General features: G+C 50.8%; 1 protein-coding gene across 1 annotated transcript in view; it reads left to right on the top strand.

Annotated features, from left to right (window-relative positions):
- The first annotated feature begins 1,026 nt into the window (after nucleotides 1–1,026).
- The window catches only part of MYOM3 (myomesin 3), a 57,116-nt gene continuing 42,704 nt past the window's right edge, over nucleotides 1,027–15,438 (top strand). The window contains exons 1-6 of the mRNA XM_003415241.4: nucleotides 1,027–1,187; nucleotides 2,360–2,440; nucleotides 3,146–3,305; nucleotides 4,027–4,184; nucleotides 8,838–8,933; nucleotides 12,090–12,178. Coding sequence (XP_003415289.1) covers nucleotides 1,027–1,187; nucleotides 2,360–2,440; nucleotides 3,146–3,305; nucleotides 4,027–4,184; nucleotides 8,838–8,933; nucleotides 12,090–12,178 — 745 coding nt within the window. The remainder of the gene's footprint in view (nucleotides 1,188–2,359; nucleotides 2,441–3,145; nucleotides 3,306–4,026; nucleotides 4,185–8,837; nucleotides 8,934–12,089; nucleotides 12,179–15,438) is intronic.

The following is a 15,438-nucleotide window of genomic DNA, read 5'->3' as shown; positions in this document are numbered from 1 at the left end:
CTGTGCCCTCGTGCCTTGGGTTATCATAGGGATTGGGGATACACACCTAACACAGGGCCTGGCACACAGCAAGTGTTCACTGTTGTTTCTTTTAGTTTGCTTATGGTGAGCCTTACAATCTTGTTGAGGAGTTAGGATGCACAGATATGAAATAAATAGCAAGGGGAGACATTTCTGAATCAGCTAAATTGTAGAGGGCAGATAAAAAGTACAAAAGAGACCAGAGGAGAGAAAGTTCTAGGTGATCTTAGCTTTTCAGCAAGGCTTCTTAGAAAAATGACGCTAATGCCTAACACTGATGTGATACTTACCATACACCAAGTACTCATCTAACTTTTACAATCACCCTGGGAGGTCAGTAGATCCAGTTTACAGATGAGAAAACCAAGTCAGAGAATCTTGCCCACGGCCACACATTTGGAAGCAGAGGGGCTGGGATCACACCCGGCAGGCTGGAGCCAGAGTCCCCATGCTTAACCGCTGCACTAACATAAACACTCTCAGGCTAGGCTTTGAGGCATAAATAGAGTGAAACAAGCCGGGCAGAGGGGAAGGGTTTTCCAGGTAAGGAAAGCAGAGTGGGTAAAGGCTCAGAGGTAGGACTGAGCGTGGCATACTCAGGAAGAGTGAGGATACCAGCCATCTGGAATCATAGACAGTCTTTAGACATCACAGTGTTTAATAACCCAGAAAAGGAAAGGCCTTGTCCAATGTCACACAATGAGGCAAGGGCAGGGCTACAGCTGGAAGGCAGGGCCAAGCCCAATTACAGGCTCTGTCCACTCAGCTGGGAGGTATGTGGGGTAGTGAATAGGCTCGTCTCAGACCCCAAAGCCCCGCCTTCTGCCATCTTAGGGAGGTCCTCTCCATCTCAGGCCTCGGTTTCCCTGTCTGCCCATTGAAGAAAGAACCTCTACCCAGCAAGCCTCCCAGGGATGTTAGAGGGAACACGCTGGGTAAAGATGGGCAGACTCCTGGTGGAATAACTGTGCAACTCGGCCCTGGCAGGTTGTCATCCTCATAGCCATGACTCTGCCCCACAACCCTGGAAGTGTGGGGGAGCCCCAGCCCCCCCAGACCATGGCGGTTCACAGGCGGGAGCACTTCCGGGAGGAGGAGCAGAAGGAGGAGAGGCAGCGGAGCCTGCACGTGGGTTCCTCAACGCGGAAGCGGACCTTCCATACCAGGTGGGAGTGTGAGGGCAGGGACCCCGCTCCAGCTCTGCCCTGCCCCCAGGGCCCCTAATCTGAAACTGACACTCAACCCCGTCCTCTGGAGACCCCAGTCTGAGGGAGAAGGCACAGGCCTGTCCTCTGGAGACCCCAGTCTGAGGGAGAAGGCACAGGCCTGTCCTCTGGAGACCCCAGTCTGAGGGAGAAGGCACAGGCCTGTCCTCTGGAGACCCCAGTCTGAGGGAGAAGGCACAGGCCTGTCCTCTGGAGACCCCAGTCTGAGGGAGAAGGCACAGGCCTGTCCTCTGGAGACCCCAGTCTGAGGGAGAAGGCACAGGCCTGTCCTCTGGAGACCCCAGTCTGAGGGAGAAGGCACAGGCCTGTCCTCTGGAGACCCCAGTCTGAGGGAGAAGGCACAGGCCTGTCCTCTGGAGACCCCAGTCTGAGGGAGAAGGCACAGGCCTGTCCTCTGGAGACCCCAGTCTGAGGGAGAAGGCACAGGCCTGTCCTCTGGAGACCCCAGTCTGAGGGAGAAGGCACAGGCCTGTCCTCTGGAGACCCCAGTCTGAGGGAGAAGGCACAGGCCTGTCCTCTGGAGACCCCAGTCTGAGGGAGAAGGCACAGGCCTGTCCTCTGGAGAGCCCAGTCTGAGGGAGAAGGCACAGGCCTGTTCTCTGGAGACCCCAGTCTGAGGGAGAAGGCACAGGCCTGTCCTCTGGAGACCCCAGTCTGAGGGAGAAGGCACAGGCCTGTCCTCTGGAGACCCCAGTCTGAGGGAGAAGGCACAGGCCTGTCCTCTGGAGACCCCAGTCTGAGGGAGAAGGCACAGGCCTGTCCTCTGGAGACCCCAGTCTGAGGGAGAAGGCACAGGCCTGTCCTCTGGAGACCCCAGTCTGAGGGAGAAGGCACAGGCCTGTCCTCTGGAGACCCCAGTCTGAGGGAGAAGGCACAGGCCTGTCCTCTGGAGACCCCAGTCCTGGGGGCGTGGGGCACTGCCCTGTCCTGGAAACCCAGTTAGAAGGGAGGTATGACCCTGTCTTCTGGAGACTCAAATATGATGTGGGTGACACAGCCTGCCTGCTAGCACCCCAAGGCTGAAGTGTATAGATGCTGCCCCAACCTCAGGAGCCCCACCAGATGCCCAGCCAGTCCTGAGGGCCCGTTTCCTCCTCTTTTCCTGGGAGCAGTGAGGAAGAGTATCAGTTCAGCGCGGCAGACTACGCCCTCGCAGCAGCCCTGGTTCTGACAGCCTCCTCAGAGTCATCTTGGTAAGTCAGGTGACCTTTCCAGAGAGCCCTGGGCTGGGAAAGGGGCCATTCTATCCAGTCCCCTGCCTCCCTGCTAGGCATTCACACTGAGCTTAAATCACCTGCCCAAAGTTATACATCTAGAATAAGGGGCTAGAGGAATTCAAGCCCAGAGCTGACAGCAAAGCCCACCATACCACCCTTTGGGTGGGCCCACAGGCAGTGGTGAGGCACTATGCCCAAAGGGAGCTGGTGGGGCCTCCCAGTTCACCAAGGCATATCACATGTGAGGGAGGGGACTAGAAAGGAGGGGAAGGAAGGGCAAGTAATCCAGCCCCAAGACCTCTGAAGGTCAAAGCACCTGGCTTTGGGCAGCACCCCGGATTAGGAGGCCTGTTCTGGTCCTGTATGGCTTCAAGCATGTCATGGAGCCTCAATCCTCTGCCCTGTAAAATGGGGACAGTAATGCCTGTCCACTTGGTCGTAGGGAAAATAAGACAACAAAGGCTTGTGAAAGACCTTTGCAAACGGTAACAATTATCAAGTGTTTATTAAGCACCTACTGCATGCAAGGCTCTTTCTGGGTGTTTTGGGGGCAAGAGAGGATTCAAAGTTGCTCTTGTCCTCAAGAAGCTGACAATGCTGGGCATGGGGATGGAGCTAGCAGGATGTCCCCCCCAGCCCCTCGGATTCCATCCAGGCCCTGATGGCCTCTGTCACCCACAGGGAGGCCCATCTGAGGCACCAGTCCTCCACCGTGGAGCTAGAGGAGCGCGGGCAGAAGCGGGTTGGCTTCGGCAATGACTGGGAGAAGACGGAGATTGCCTTCCTACAGACCCACAGGCTGCTGCGCCAGAGACGTGACAGGAAGACTCTGAGGCGGCGGGTGAGGGGATAGGCTGTGGCCCCCATGCTGGCTCTATTCTCTCTCCTCTTCCCTACCCCCTTCTTAAAAGACAGCTGGGTGTCCAGGAAAGAATTTGACCGGAGATCGAACGCCAGTGCCACCACCTCTAGCCTTGTGACCTTGGGCAAGCGACTTAGCCTACCCAAGCCTCAGTTCTCTCATCTGTGAAATAGGCATGGTTGTACCAACTCTGTGTTAAGGTGGAAATTCAATGAGGTTGCATTTGTAAAGTGCCTTTCCCAATGCCTAGGACACGAAAGACCCTTAGGAAATGCTATTCCTAGCAAATGTCAGGGATCTGAAGCCACTCTCCATACCCCCTCCCCAGGGCAGGAGAGCAATAGTTAATATTCACATGGGGCTTTTTAGGACCAGGCATGTTTTGAATGTTTTTCACATGTTAACATGTTTAACCCTCCCTACTACCCCACAGAGGAGTAGGGGCTATTGGCATCATTCCATCTTACAGATAAGAAAACTGAGGCACAGAGATATTAGGCTACCTGCTCTGGTCCCACAGCTAGCAAGTGGCAGAGTTAGGCCTTGACCCCAGCAGGTTCCAAAGCCCATGTCCTGCCCAATGTACCACACCGTCTCTCAGCTAGTGGTAAAGGGAGCTCCAGGGGGCAAGGTGACAGCAAAGATAGGGGAGAGGTGGTCCCCTGGCTCACAGGAATCACAGACCACCTTGTACCTCCAGACAGAGGAGAAGATCCGGGAGGCCAAGGAGCTAAGAGAGCTGTGTTCCGGCCGGGGGCCCTGGTTCTGGATCCCTCTGCGCTCCCATGCAGTCTGGGAACACACCACAGTCCTGCTAACCTGCACTGTCAAGGCCTCCCCTCCACCCCAAGTCACCTGGTAAGTGCTAATGCAGGAGGGAGGGGTCCTAGCCCTGCCTGCAGGCTCTGGGCTCTACCTCCGGGGTGTTCCTTACAGCCCAACACCTCCCTTCTGGGAGCCTCGTTCCTCCCCCAGGAGTTCTTGATGGCTTAGAAAACTGCAAACCCTCAGACCCCAAGCCTGCCCATCCACCAGCTCGGCCCACTCCCCAAATAGAGCAGCAGCTGCTGGGGAGGCTCAGGCCGGGGTTATTCTTAGCCACCTCTCAGCTGCCTGGGGCTGCAATACTGGGCCACTGGGGAGCCAGCGCTTACAAAAATACGATTCTGGTGGCAATAGGAGGCAGCTGCTCTGAGCTGGATGTCTCTGGGGTTGGAGGGTGACGGGAGACAGGACAGAGATAGGGGAACAGGAAAGTAGGCCAGGAAGGCAGGGGTCCTACAGTGAGAAGAAGTTCTGGGCTAGGGTGGGAGCCCTGTGTTCCATACCTAGCTCTCTCTACTAACCCAGTGTATGGGCTCAGCCATGTCTCTTAACCTCTCTGGGCCTGCCTCAGTTTCCTGCTCTGTAAAATGGGTTAAGCCTTCTGTCCAGCTTATATGTGGTAAGGATTTAGGGCCACAGCAACATGGATGCCTTCAGAACTTGAAAAGGGCTGGGAAACCAAGAGACACCATTCCTTTCGTTATACTGAAAGCAGAGCCACAGAGGTTAGGCCCTGCTCGTGGACAGAAGAGGAAGGCAGCAGGGTCTCCTGAATTGATGTGACGGGGTGGCAGAAGGAGGTGTGCATTCATATAACTGATCCCCCAGGTCTAAGGCCCATCGCCAGGCACCTTGGCAGGTGAAGTGGTTGTTGTTGTTAGGTGCCGTTGAGTAGATTCCGGCTCACAGTGACCCTGTATGACAGAATAGAACTGCCCCCATAGGGTCTTTTCCCCCACAGAGCCACTGGTGGGTTCAAACCACCGACCTTTCAGTTAGCAGCAAAGCGCTTAGCCGTTGCACCACCAGGGCTCCTTGGCAGGTTAGGAAGGGGTTTCAATAAATACTCACCAAGCATGCAACTGTCTCAGGCCCTGAACTGGGCACTGGGGCACAGAAATGAACCAAATACAATCTCACTCTCAAGGAATTCTCAGCCCAGAGGAGAAACATAGATACAGAGAAAATTACATTGATGGGTGATACCTGAGATGAAGGAGTGAGGGTAAAGAGGAGGAAGTGGCTGCCTCGGGCTGAAAGATCAAGGAAGGCTTCTCAGAGGAGGTGGCATATAAGCCAAATCTTGAGGGATGAACAGACCATGGTCTAATAATAGAGAGAAGACAAACACACAAATAACATAGAACATAAAGGAAAAGCATTATCTTGCACTTGAACCCAAGTTACAATTGACCCAGCACTTTTCTACCACTCTCGCATATGAGCCTCAAGGCCACTCATGACGTAGGGACTCTTACCCCATTTCACAGGAGAGGACATCAAGTGTGACTCGTCTAAGGTCACACTGCCAGTGTGAGCCAGGGTTCGAATTCGGGTCTCCAGACTCCAGTCGATAATGCTTCGTATTGGCCTAGAGAGTAGGAAAGTAATCATTACAGTCGTGTTTTCCTTAATGCACACGATATGCTCTGAAGTCAGAGAAATAGAAAGCACTTAGGCTGGGAGCAACCAAGGAAGCGGCATTTTGAGGAAGTTAAGTCATTGCCTGAGTGTGCCAAGTGTGGTGCTAGGTACTGGGACTCAGTCCCTGCCTGCACACTGGTGCTCAGTAGGAGGATTGCCCCTGATGCCCAGCCTGGGCTAAGTGAGGGCCATTGCCTCAGCTTTCCTGGCCGGGCACCATGCCCGGCCCTTCCCTGGCTCTGTATCCAAGTATAAAGCATTCTGTGAAAGCCTCTGGGAGGGGGTCTTGTTTTCACCCTTGCCAACAAGGTTGCCACAACAGAAAGCTAAACACTTCTCACAAGTGGCAGAAGCCAAGGCCAGGCCCATCTCCTGTCGGAGGGACTCAGGTGGCCCCTGGTGTTCCTGGCTTTGGAATCTGGTTTTCCACTGTCAATCGCCTCAGGCGAGGCCACACTTCGTCCCTGCGTTAGCCTCTGGAGGTTCCAGCCAGGCCCTGGTAGAAACTCAGCCCTGGGTCAGGAGGAAGACCTGGGCTCACTGGGCTGGCCAGGAGAGTCCATTCACTCAGCAATTATCGAGCACTTCCTGAATACATGCCACTGAGAGGGCTCAAACACACAGCCTGCCCCAAGTCTTTTTAATGAGAGAGGCTGAGGCGAATGCAGAAGCACTTAGCAGGTACCCAGAGGACTCATAACACTGAGCTGAGGGATCTTGAATCAGTGTCTCTGAGAAAGGTGGCAACCTGGACAACACCAAACCCCCTGAAGAGTGCCAGGGGTGGGGGGTTGGGATACAACAAGAGAAAGGCAGGAGCAGAGAAGGGAAATCCACTGGAAGGATGGGCTGGGGCCAGATGAGGAGGCCCTGAATGCCAAGCCAAGGAACCCTGGAGACAATGGAGAGCCATGGGGAACTCCAAGGCCCACTTTACCTTCAGGGGCAAGGGATGAGGCGAGGCTTCCACAGCATTCCCAGGGCCCAGGGAGGACTCAGGGGAAATTGCTGAGGAATGAGGTATCAGAAACCTTAGCCCAGGCTTCTAGGTCTCTGGCCAATGACAGGGCAAATTAAGCACAGCCCAGTCTGGCCACAGAGTTCCTGGGTGATGCAAACAGTTCATGCACTCTCTGTAAACCAAAAAGTTGGAGTTTCAAGTCTGCCCGGAGGTGCCTCAGAAGAAAGGCCTGGCAATCTACTTCCAAAATATCAGCCATTGAAAACTCCATGAGCACAGTTCTAATCTGACACACGTGGGGTCTTCATGAGCCAGAATCGACTCGACAGCAACTGGTTTTGATTAGTCTGGCCATGTTCACGCCACAGAAATGATTCTAACTGATGCCAGTTAGAATCAATCTCTTAGGCCAAGCATCCTTAATAAGTAAAATCTAACAGCAAAATATATGAGAGAGAAAAAGATTTAGATAAATAATAAAACTAGCACACATTTATGAGGGCCTCCTCAGAGCCAGGCACTGGGCCGGGCTCCTCACCTGGGTTGTCCCATTTTATCTTATTTTATTATCGGCCTCCACTTAGGATCACCCACACGGCAGGCGCTTCAAGGGCCTGACTGAATAGTCAGGACACTGAGACCCAGGGAAAGGCCAGGATAGCATTGAGGCCTCTAGCTGCCTGGGCTGTGCCCAGAGCTGCAGCTGGTGCTTTCTCTGTGGAGGGCAGAGGCTGGCCAGGTTGAGGTGTCTGGAATGTTCCTGACAGGTGTGGCTTGGGGGACCTGACCTCAGCTCCCAGGCCTGGGGGAGCTGGACAGATTGGACATCCAGATTAGGCATCACCCTCCCCATGGGGGATTTAGTTGGGCTCCTTTTCAAAGAGAGTGCGGCTTGGGGGTTGGGCGGAGGGCCATGGGTGTGGCTCTGTTTGGTTGCCATGGAGACAAACAGGGCTTGTGGGGAGCTAGGTCTAAGGAAGGCAGCCCACTGAGACTGGTGTGCCCTCTATCTGAGGGCTGAGGCCTCCTCTTCAATCTCAACCACCCCACTGGGCAGAGAGAGAGGCGTCCATTCAAGCCCTCACCCACACAGAGGCCCAGAGAGGGAGACGGACTTGCCCAAGGTCACACAGCAAGCTGTGTCAAGAATCCAGCCCTCCTAACTCCTTGATCTTCCAGAACCCCCACCCTGGCCTAATGGCCTGGGGAAAGAGGCAAGGCCATCTCACTTCCCAGTCCACATGGCAGGGAGGAGACCCCAAAGTTTGCAGAAAACAAAAGGGAGTACCCAGGGTACAGCAGGACAGACTGACCCGCTTGACCACTCTTGAGAGCCACCTGGGGAGTTTTAAAAAATTCTAATACCTGGGTTCCACCCCAGAGATACTGATTGAATTGGTCTGTGATGCAGCCTGAACTTGGAGAGTTTTAAAGGCTCCTAAGGTGATTCTGGAAACCCTGGTGGCATAGCGGTTAAGTGCTATAGCTGCTAACCAAAGAGCCGGCAGTTCGAATCCACCAGGCGCTCCTTGGAAACTCTATGAGGCAGTTCTACTCTGTCCTGTAGGGTCACTGTGAGTCGGAATCGACTGGACAGCACTGGGTTTGGTTTTTTTGTTTTTTTTTTTTTAAGGCAATTCTAATGAGAGCCAAGACAAAGAACTGCTGTTTTGAGGGATCTGCAAGGGAGGTAGGGATGTGGGTACCTTCTCTGGCAGCCATCCCCAGTGAGAAGGGAAAAGCTGGGGCCTGATCCCTGGAGTACTCCTGGGAGTGTCCCCGCCGTGGGGGGTACTCCTAATTATGGGCCGCCTCTTCTCCGCCCCCTAAATGGGGAATGAACCCTTGAACATCTGCAGTGTGCAGGGCACCAGGGAAAGGCTTTACATATACCTGATCCCATTTAATCCCCACAGCAACCCTGTGAGGTCGGTGCTGTTATTACTCCCATTTTACAGGAGAGGCAACTGAGGTTCAGAGCGGTCACATAGGCTAGTAAGCAACACAACGGTGAGGTTAGAATCCAGGTCTGAGAGGAACCTCCGCCCTGCCTGCTGCCACAGACCTCTTTGCCTCCACAGGTACAAAAACGAGGTACGAATTGATCCCCGCCTCTTTCCTGCCGGAAAATACCGAATCAAGAACAACTATGGACTGCTGACCCTGGAGATTAGGAGGTGAGACTGTGATTCCCAATGAGACTCATGACCCCCAGACCCTCCCCACCCCGACCAGGGCCAGAGCAGGATCCCAACCCCATCCTTGGAGCAGCGTTTCCTGAGTTTACCTCACTTTCAAAATTATCTGGGGTGCTTGTTAAAATACCAATTCCTGAAATAGACCCACATGCCAAGACTCAGATTAAGTAGGTCTGCAGTGGGCCCAGGAATGGGCATTTAACACTGCTTTCCCCACGTGATTCTGGTGCCTTGAAATATACAATGAGAACTACGGACTCAGAGGCTAGCAGCAAGGACTGAGCGCTGAGTGAGGAATGTGGAGACAGCTCCTTGCTGGGGGAGAGGACACATGAGCGCGTACATACAGTCACACATGTGTGCACACACAGTCACACACGTGTGTGCACACACAGGCACACGCATGTGCATGCACACACGTGTGTACACACACAATGAGAAGCAGATGGAGGGGGCATCACTGTGGAAACGAAAACTCAAACCCATTGCCAACAAGTCGGTTCCAACTCACCGCAACCCAAGGTGTTACAGTGTGGAACTGCATCCCATAGGATTTTCTTGGCTGTAATCTTTAAGGAAGCAGATTACCAGGCTTTTCTTCCATGGCGCTGTGGTTGGGTTTAACCACCAACCTTTAGGTTAGTAGTCAAGCGCAAACCATTTGTGCCACCCACAGACCTCACCAAGGGAGTTTGTTAAAAAAAAAAAAAAATTGTCACTGAGTCAACTCTGACTCGTGACGACCCCTTCTCATGGTGACTTTCTGTGACTCTCTGTGTGTCAGAGTAGAACTGTGTTCCATAGAGTTTTCAATGGCCAATTTTTCCAAAGTAGATCACCAGGCCTTTCTTCCAAGATGCCTCTGGGTGGACTCAAACTTCCAATCTTCAGTTAGCAGCTAAGCATGTTAACCATTTGCACAACCCAAGGACTTGGAGAGTTTGTTAGATCGGCCTTTCAGGAGATGGTGAGTCTTAAACATGGTTTTAAAGGCAGGGGCAGGGTGTGTGGAAGGAAGCCATATGAGAATAAAAAGCACAACACTCCCTAAAGGATGCGTTATTAATACGAGCGGCCGCATGCTGACTTCCTAACAGGTGCCAAGTCCTGTGCTAGGTGCTTTCTGTGTATTATCAATAATCCTAACCACTGTACTTCCACGGAAGTATTGTTATCCCCTTGTTACAGGTAAGCAAACAGAGGCTTCAAAAGTTAAGGGACTTACAGAGCTAGTACAGGGCAGGGCCTGGGTTTGAGCCCTGTGCTCTCCATCTGGGTTCTTTTCAATACACCAAACCCTCTATCTCAACCACATTCGTCTTCAGAGACCCAAAGATGGACAAGATGTGGATCCTACCCTCCAGAAGGAAAATGGTCAGGCATGGACGTAAATATCTGACCCTTTGGGGCTTAATAGGGAGGTGTCCCATGAGCTACATGGTGAGGAAGGCCTCAAGGAGCAGGGGGAACCGGCTCTGAAAACAAAGTGATACGCCAGTGTTCGTTGTCATTGTCATTAGGTGCCGTGAAGTCGGTTCTGACTCATAGTGACCTTATGTACGACAGCATGAAACACACAAGTCTGCCCAGAGGTGTGACATCTTCACAATGGCCACTGTGTTTGAGACCGTCAACCTGAAGGGCTCATCTGGCATTCTACCAGACAATGTTCCACTGCTATTCATAAGGTCTTCACTGGCCAATTTTTTTTAGAAGTAGATCACGAGGTCCTTCTTTCTAGTCTGATTTAGTCTGGAAGCTCCACTGAAACCTGTCCACCATGGGTGACCCTGCTGGTGTGAGAAATACCGGTGTCATAGCTTCCAGCATCACAGCAACACACAAGCCACCCCAGTACAACAAACTGACAGACGAGTGGTGGTTCATCACAGCAATACACTTGGCAATTATTATTATTATCAGAGCCAAACGGTGGAAATAATCCAAATGTCCATCAAGAGATGGATGGATAAGCTAATGCGGTCTATACGTACAATGGGGTATTAATCTGCTGTAAAAAGGCATGAAGTTCTGAAGTTACCACATGGATGAACTTCAAAAATATGCTCAGTGAAATAAGTCAGATACAAAAGGACAAATATTGTATGATGCCGTTTGTATGAATTATCTATGTTAGACAAGAAGGAGGTTAGTGGTTAGTTGGGCTGGGAGGAAAAGGAGGAATGAGAAGTTATTGCTTAATGGCTACAGAGTTTCTATTTGGGGTGATGAAGACATTTTGGAAACAAATCGTGGTGATGGTTCACAGCATTGTGAAAGCGATTAATGTCACTGGCTTGTAGACTTGAAAATGGTAAAAATGGCAAATTTTATGTAGTATGTATTTTACATCAGTAAAATAAAAGCAAGCAAACAAAACAAGAGCAATTCCTACCCAGAGTGACCAGGGGCAAATGAGAAGCATAACGGGGCCTCTCTGTTTGCTGACGGGGTCAGGTGTACCACATCCACCACCTACTCTCATGGTCACCTGGGATAGGGTATCTGGAAGTTTTCTTCCATCCCATGTGCCCATGGTGCCCTTGGGGTGGAACCGGCCCTCCTTGACTGGGAACACGACAGGGTTGGCCTGGCTGGTGGTAAGACCCAGGCCTGAGAGCAAGGACATGTGGATACCTGGCCCAGTTCTGCCACAGATTGGCAGTGTTCCTTGGACAAGTCCATCCCCCACTCTGCTCCTGCTCCAGGATTCTGATTTGGAGGTGTTGATAGGACAGGGGGCAATGCCTGGGAGAATGCTCATCACCTTGAGGCATGGTTGAACTCCAGTTGCTGTGTGACTCTGAGCAAGTCACTTAACCTCTCTGATCCTTCAGAGTCAATAATAGCAACGCAATGTGGTACATCATATTTTCAAAGCATTTCTGCCTGAGGTGGTTTAGGCTGATGTAATGTCCCCAGTTTTTCAGAGGAGGAAGCTGAGCCATAAAGAGGTATAGTGGCCAGCCCAAAGACACAGCGTTCAGAGATGGGGCCTGAACTAGAACCCAAGGTCCCCCCTTGCACCATTAGGCCTTGCTGTTAATCCCAGCCTTTTCCACTCCCAGATAGGGACTGGAGTTTCCCATGGAGCCCAACAGTCTCAGGAGGAACTTCCCTCTCTCTCATTTTCAGATGCACCATTGAGGACTCAGGCACCTACACTGTGATAGTGAAAAACGCCTATGGCCGAGCCTCCTCCTTTGCCAAAGTCCTCGTCCGCAGTAAGTCTTCCCGTTCCTGCCAGGCCAGGCCAGAGCAAACCCAGGATGAGCAGATGAGGCCATGGGTCTGCTGTCTGACTCTAGGAAGGGCCCTCGGCACCAAGGGGTGTTTGGACTGAGGTAGGGTGACCAGGGAGGCCGTGGAGACTCACTTCCCTGGGGCCTTTGGAGTAAGCGTGCAAGTCTCCTCCCTCAGACTGGGTGGCCAGCCAGCGCCAGCTTTGTGGGCTGACGGTGGAAGGCATGGAAGAGATAGGATTATCTGCCCCTGTGGGCTGGCATCAAGAGGAGAGGAAAAGGGAACTGACATTGTCTGAGTTCTCCTGATAATATACCATCTTATTTCATCCCAAGCTAGCAGGAGGGTAAGACTGAGACTTGCACTCCCCTCTGTCTGCAGGGTGACCATTAGCACGGATTGCAATGTTGTGTGGACTGGGTGGATAGTTAGAAAAAGAGGTCCTTCCCTCCAAGCAGATATAGGCCACATGCCAGGGTGCAAGGCTTGGCAAGTGGAAAACAGACCGGATACCAGACCCCACTTGCCCTATCGGTGGACACGTTTGCGCAGTGCACAACCTACACCACTGTTCAAGGTGACCCTACTTGCCTGTCCCCCGCTCTTAACATCAGGTGGAGGCTGTGCCCAGGTGCAGCTCATAGCCTCTGGAGAGTGGTCTGGCCCTGCCAGCCCTTCTGAGGGGGTCTTTAGGGACAAAAAACAAGCCCTACCAACTCCCCACTCCATCCGCACTGTCTCATTTAGGTTCTCGGGTCTATTACATTATGGGCATCTGAAGTAAGAACACAAAGCAGGGGATAAGCTCAGGAGTGAGACAAACCCAAGTTCTGACTAGCTGTGGGATCCTGGGCACGCCATTTCACCCTCAGAGCCTCCATTTCTTCATCTGTAAAAGGAGCACCCTACATCTCTCTCAGTCACTCATGGTGATTAAATGAGATGATATAGATAAAGCTAGCATATGGTAGGCTCTTGTTGTTGCTGTTAGGGGCTGTTAAGTCCCTTCTGACTCACAGCAACACTGTGTACAACAGAACGAAACACTGCCCAGTCCTGTACCATCACCACAACTGCCATGTTCAAGCCCGTTGTTGCAGCCACTGTGTCAATTCATCTCATGGAGGGTCTTCCTCTTTTTGGCTGACCCTCTCTCTACTTTACCAAGTATGATGCCCTTCTCCAGGCACTGATTCCTCCCAGTAACATGTCCAAAGTACATGAGATGAAGTCTCACCATCCTCGATTCTGAGCACCACTCTGGCTGTACTTCTTCCACACAGACTTGTTCATCTTCTGGCAGTCCATGGTATATTCAATACTCTTCGCCAACACCATAATTCAAAGGCACAATTCTTCTTCGGTCTTCCTTATTCATTGGCCAGCTTTTGTGTGCAGATGAGGCGGCTGAAGATACTACGGCTTGAATCAAGCACACCTTAGTCCTCAAAGTGACGCCTTTGCTTTTGAACACTTTAAAGAGGCCTTTTGCAGCAGATTTGCTCAGTGCACTATGTCATTGATTTCTTGACTGCTGCTTGCCTGGGAATTGATTGTGGATCCAAGAAAAATGAAATCCTTGAAACTTCGATCTTTTCTCCTTTTATCATGATGTTCCTTATTGGTCCAGTTGTGGGGATTTTTGTTTTCTCTATGTTGAAATGTGATCCATACTAAAGGCTGTAGTCTTTGATCTTCATCAGTAAGTGCTTCAAGTCCTCTTCCGTTTCAGGAAGCAAAGTTGTGTCATCTGCATATTTGCAGGCTGTTAATTTCTTCCTCCAATCCTAATGCCACGTTGTTCTTATAGTCCAGCTTCTCGGATTATTTGCTCAGCATACAGATTGAACAGGTATGGTGAAAGGATACAACCCTGATGCACAGCTTTCCTGACTTTAAGCCACTCAGTATCCCTTTTTTCTGCCAGAACAACTGCTTCCTGATCTGTGTACAGGTTCCTCATGAGCACAATTAAGTGTTCTGGAAATCCCATTCTTCAAAATATTATCCATAATTTGTTATGATCCACACAGTCGAATGCCTTTGCATAGTCAATATAACACAGGTAAACATCTTTCTGGTGTTCTCTGCTTTCAGCCAAGATCCATCTGACATCAGCAATGATATCCCTCCTTCCATGTCCTCATCTGACTCTGGCTTGAGTTTCTAGCAGTTTCCTGTTAATGTACTGCTGCAACCCCTTTTGAATAATATTCAGCAAAATTTTACTTGTGTGTGATATTAACGATATTGTTTGAAAATTTCCACATTCTGTTGAATCACTTCTCTTTGGAATGAACACAAATACGGAGATCTTCCAGTCGGTTGGCCAGGTAGCTGTCTTCTAAATTTCTTGGCATAGATGAGTGAGTTCATCCAGCATTGCATTCATTTGTTGAAACATCTCCATTTGTTTTCCGTCAATTCCTGGAGCCTTGTTTTTTGCCAATACCTTCAGTGCAGCTTGGATTTCTTCCTTCAGTTCCATTGGTTCTTGATCATATGCTACCTCATGAAATGACTGAATGTTGATCAATTCTTTTTGGTACAGTGACTGTATATTCCTTCCATCTTCTTTTGATGCTTCCTGCATCATTTAGTATTTTACTCATAGAATCCTTCAATATTGCAACTCAAGGCTTGAATTTTTTCTTCAGTTCTTTCAGCTTGAGAAATGCAGAGTGTGTTCTTCCCTTTTGGGTTTCTAACTCCTAGTCTTTGAGCATTTCATTATAACACTTTATAATGAAATACTTTACTCTGTCTTCTCTAGCTGTCCTTTGAAATCTTTTGTTCAGCTCTTTTACGTGATCATCTGTTCCGTTCGCTTTAGCTACTGTACATTCAAGAAAAAGTTTCAGAGTCTCTTCTGACATCCATTTTGGTCTTTTCTTTCTTTCCTGTCTTTTAAATGACCTTTTGCTTTCTTCATGTATGATGTCCTTGATGTCATCCCACAACTTGTCTGGCCTGCGGTCGTTAGTGTTCAATGCATCAAATCTATTCTTCAGATGGTCTCTAATTCAGGTGGTATGTACTCAACGTTGTACTTTGGCTCTCATGAACTTGCTTTTTCTTCAGCTTTTAGCTTGAACTTGCATATGAGCAATTGACGGTCTGTTCCATAGCTGGCCCCTGGCCTTGTTCTGACTGATGATATTGAGCTTCTCCATCGTCTCTTTCCAAAGATGTAGTCGATTTGATTCCCGTGTATTCCGTCCAGCGAGGTCTACGTGTATAG

This window comes from Loxodonta africana, chromosome 3 (assembly GCF_030014295.1).
Source record: "Loxodonta africana isolate mLoxAfr1 chromosome 3, mLoxAfr1.hap2, whole genome shotgun sequence".
Lineage (NCBI taxonomy): Eukaryota > Metazoa > Chordata > Mammalia > Proboscidea > Elephantidae > Loxodonta > Loxodonta africana.
Note: the sequence above shows the minus strand (reverse complement) of the source record. Positions and strands in the feature narration are given on the sequence as shown.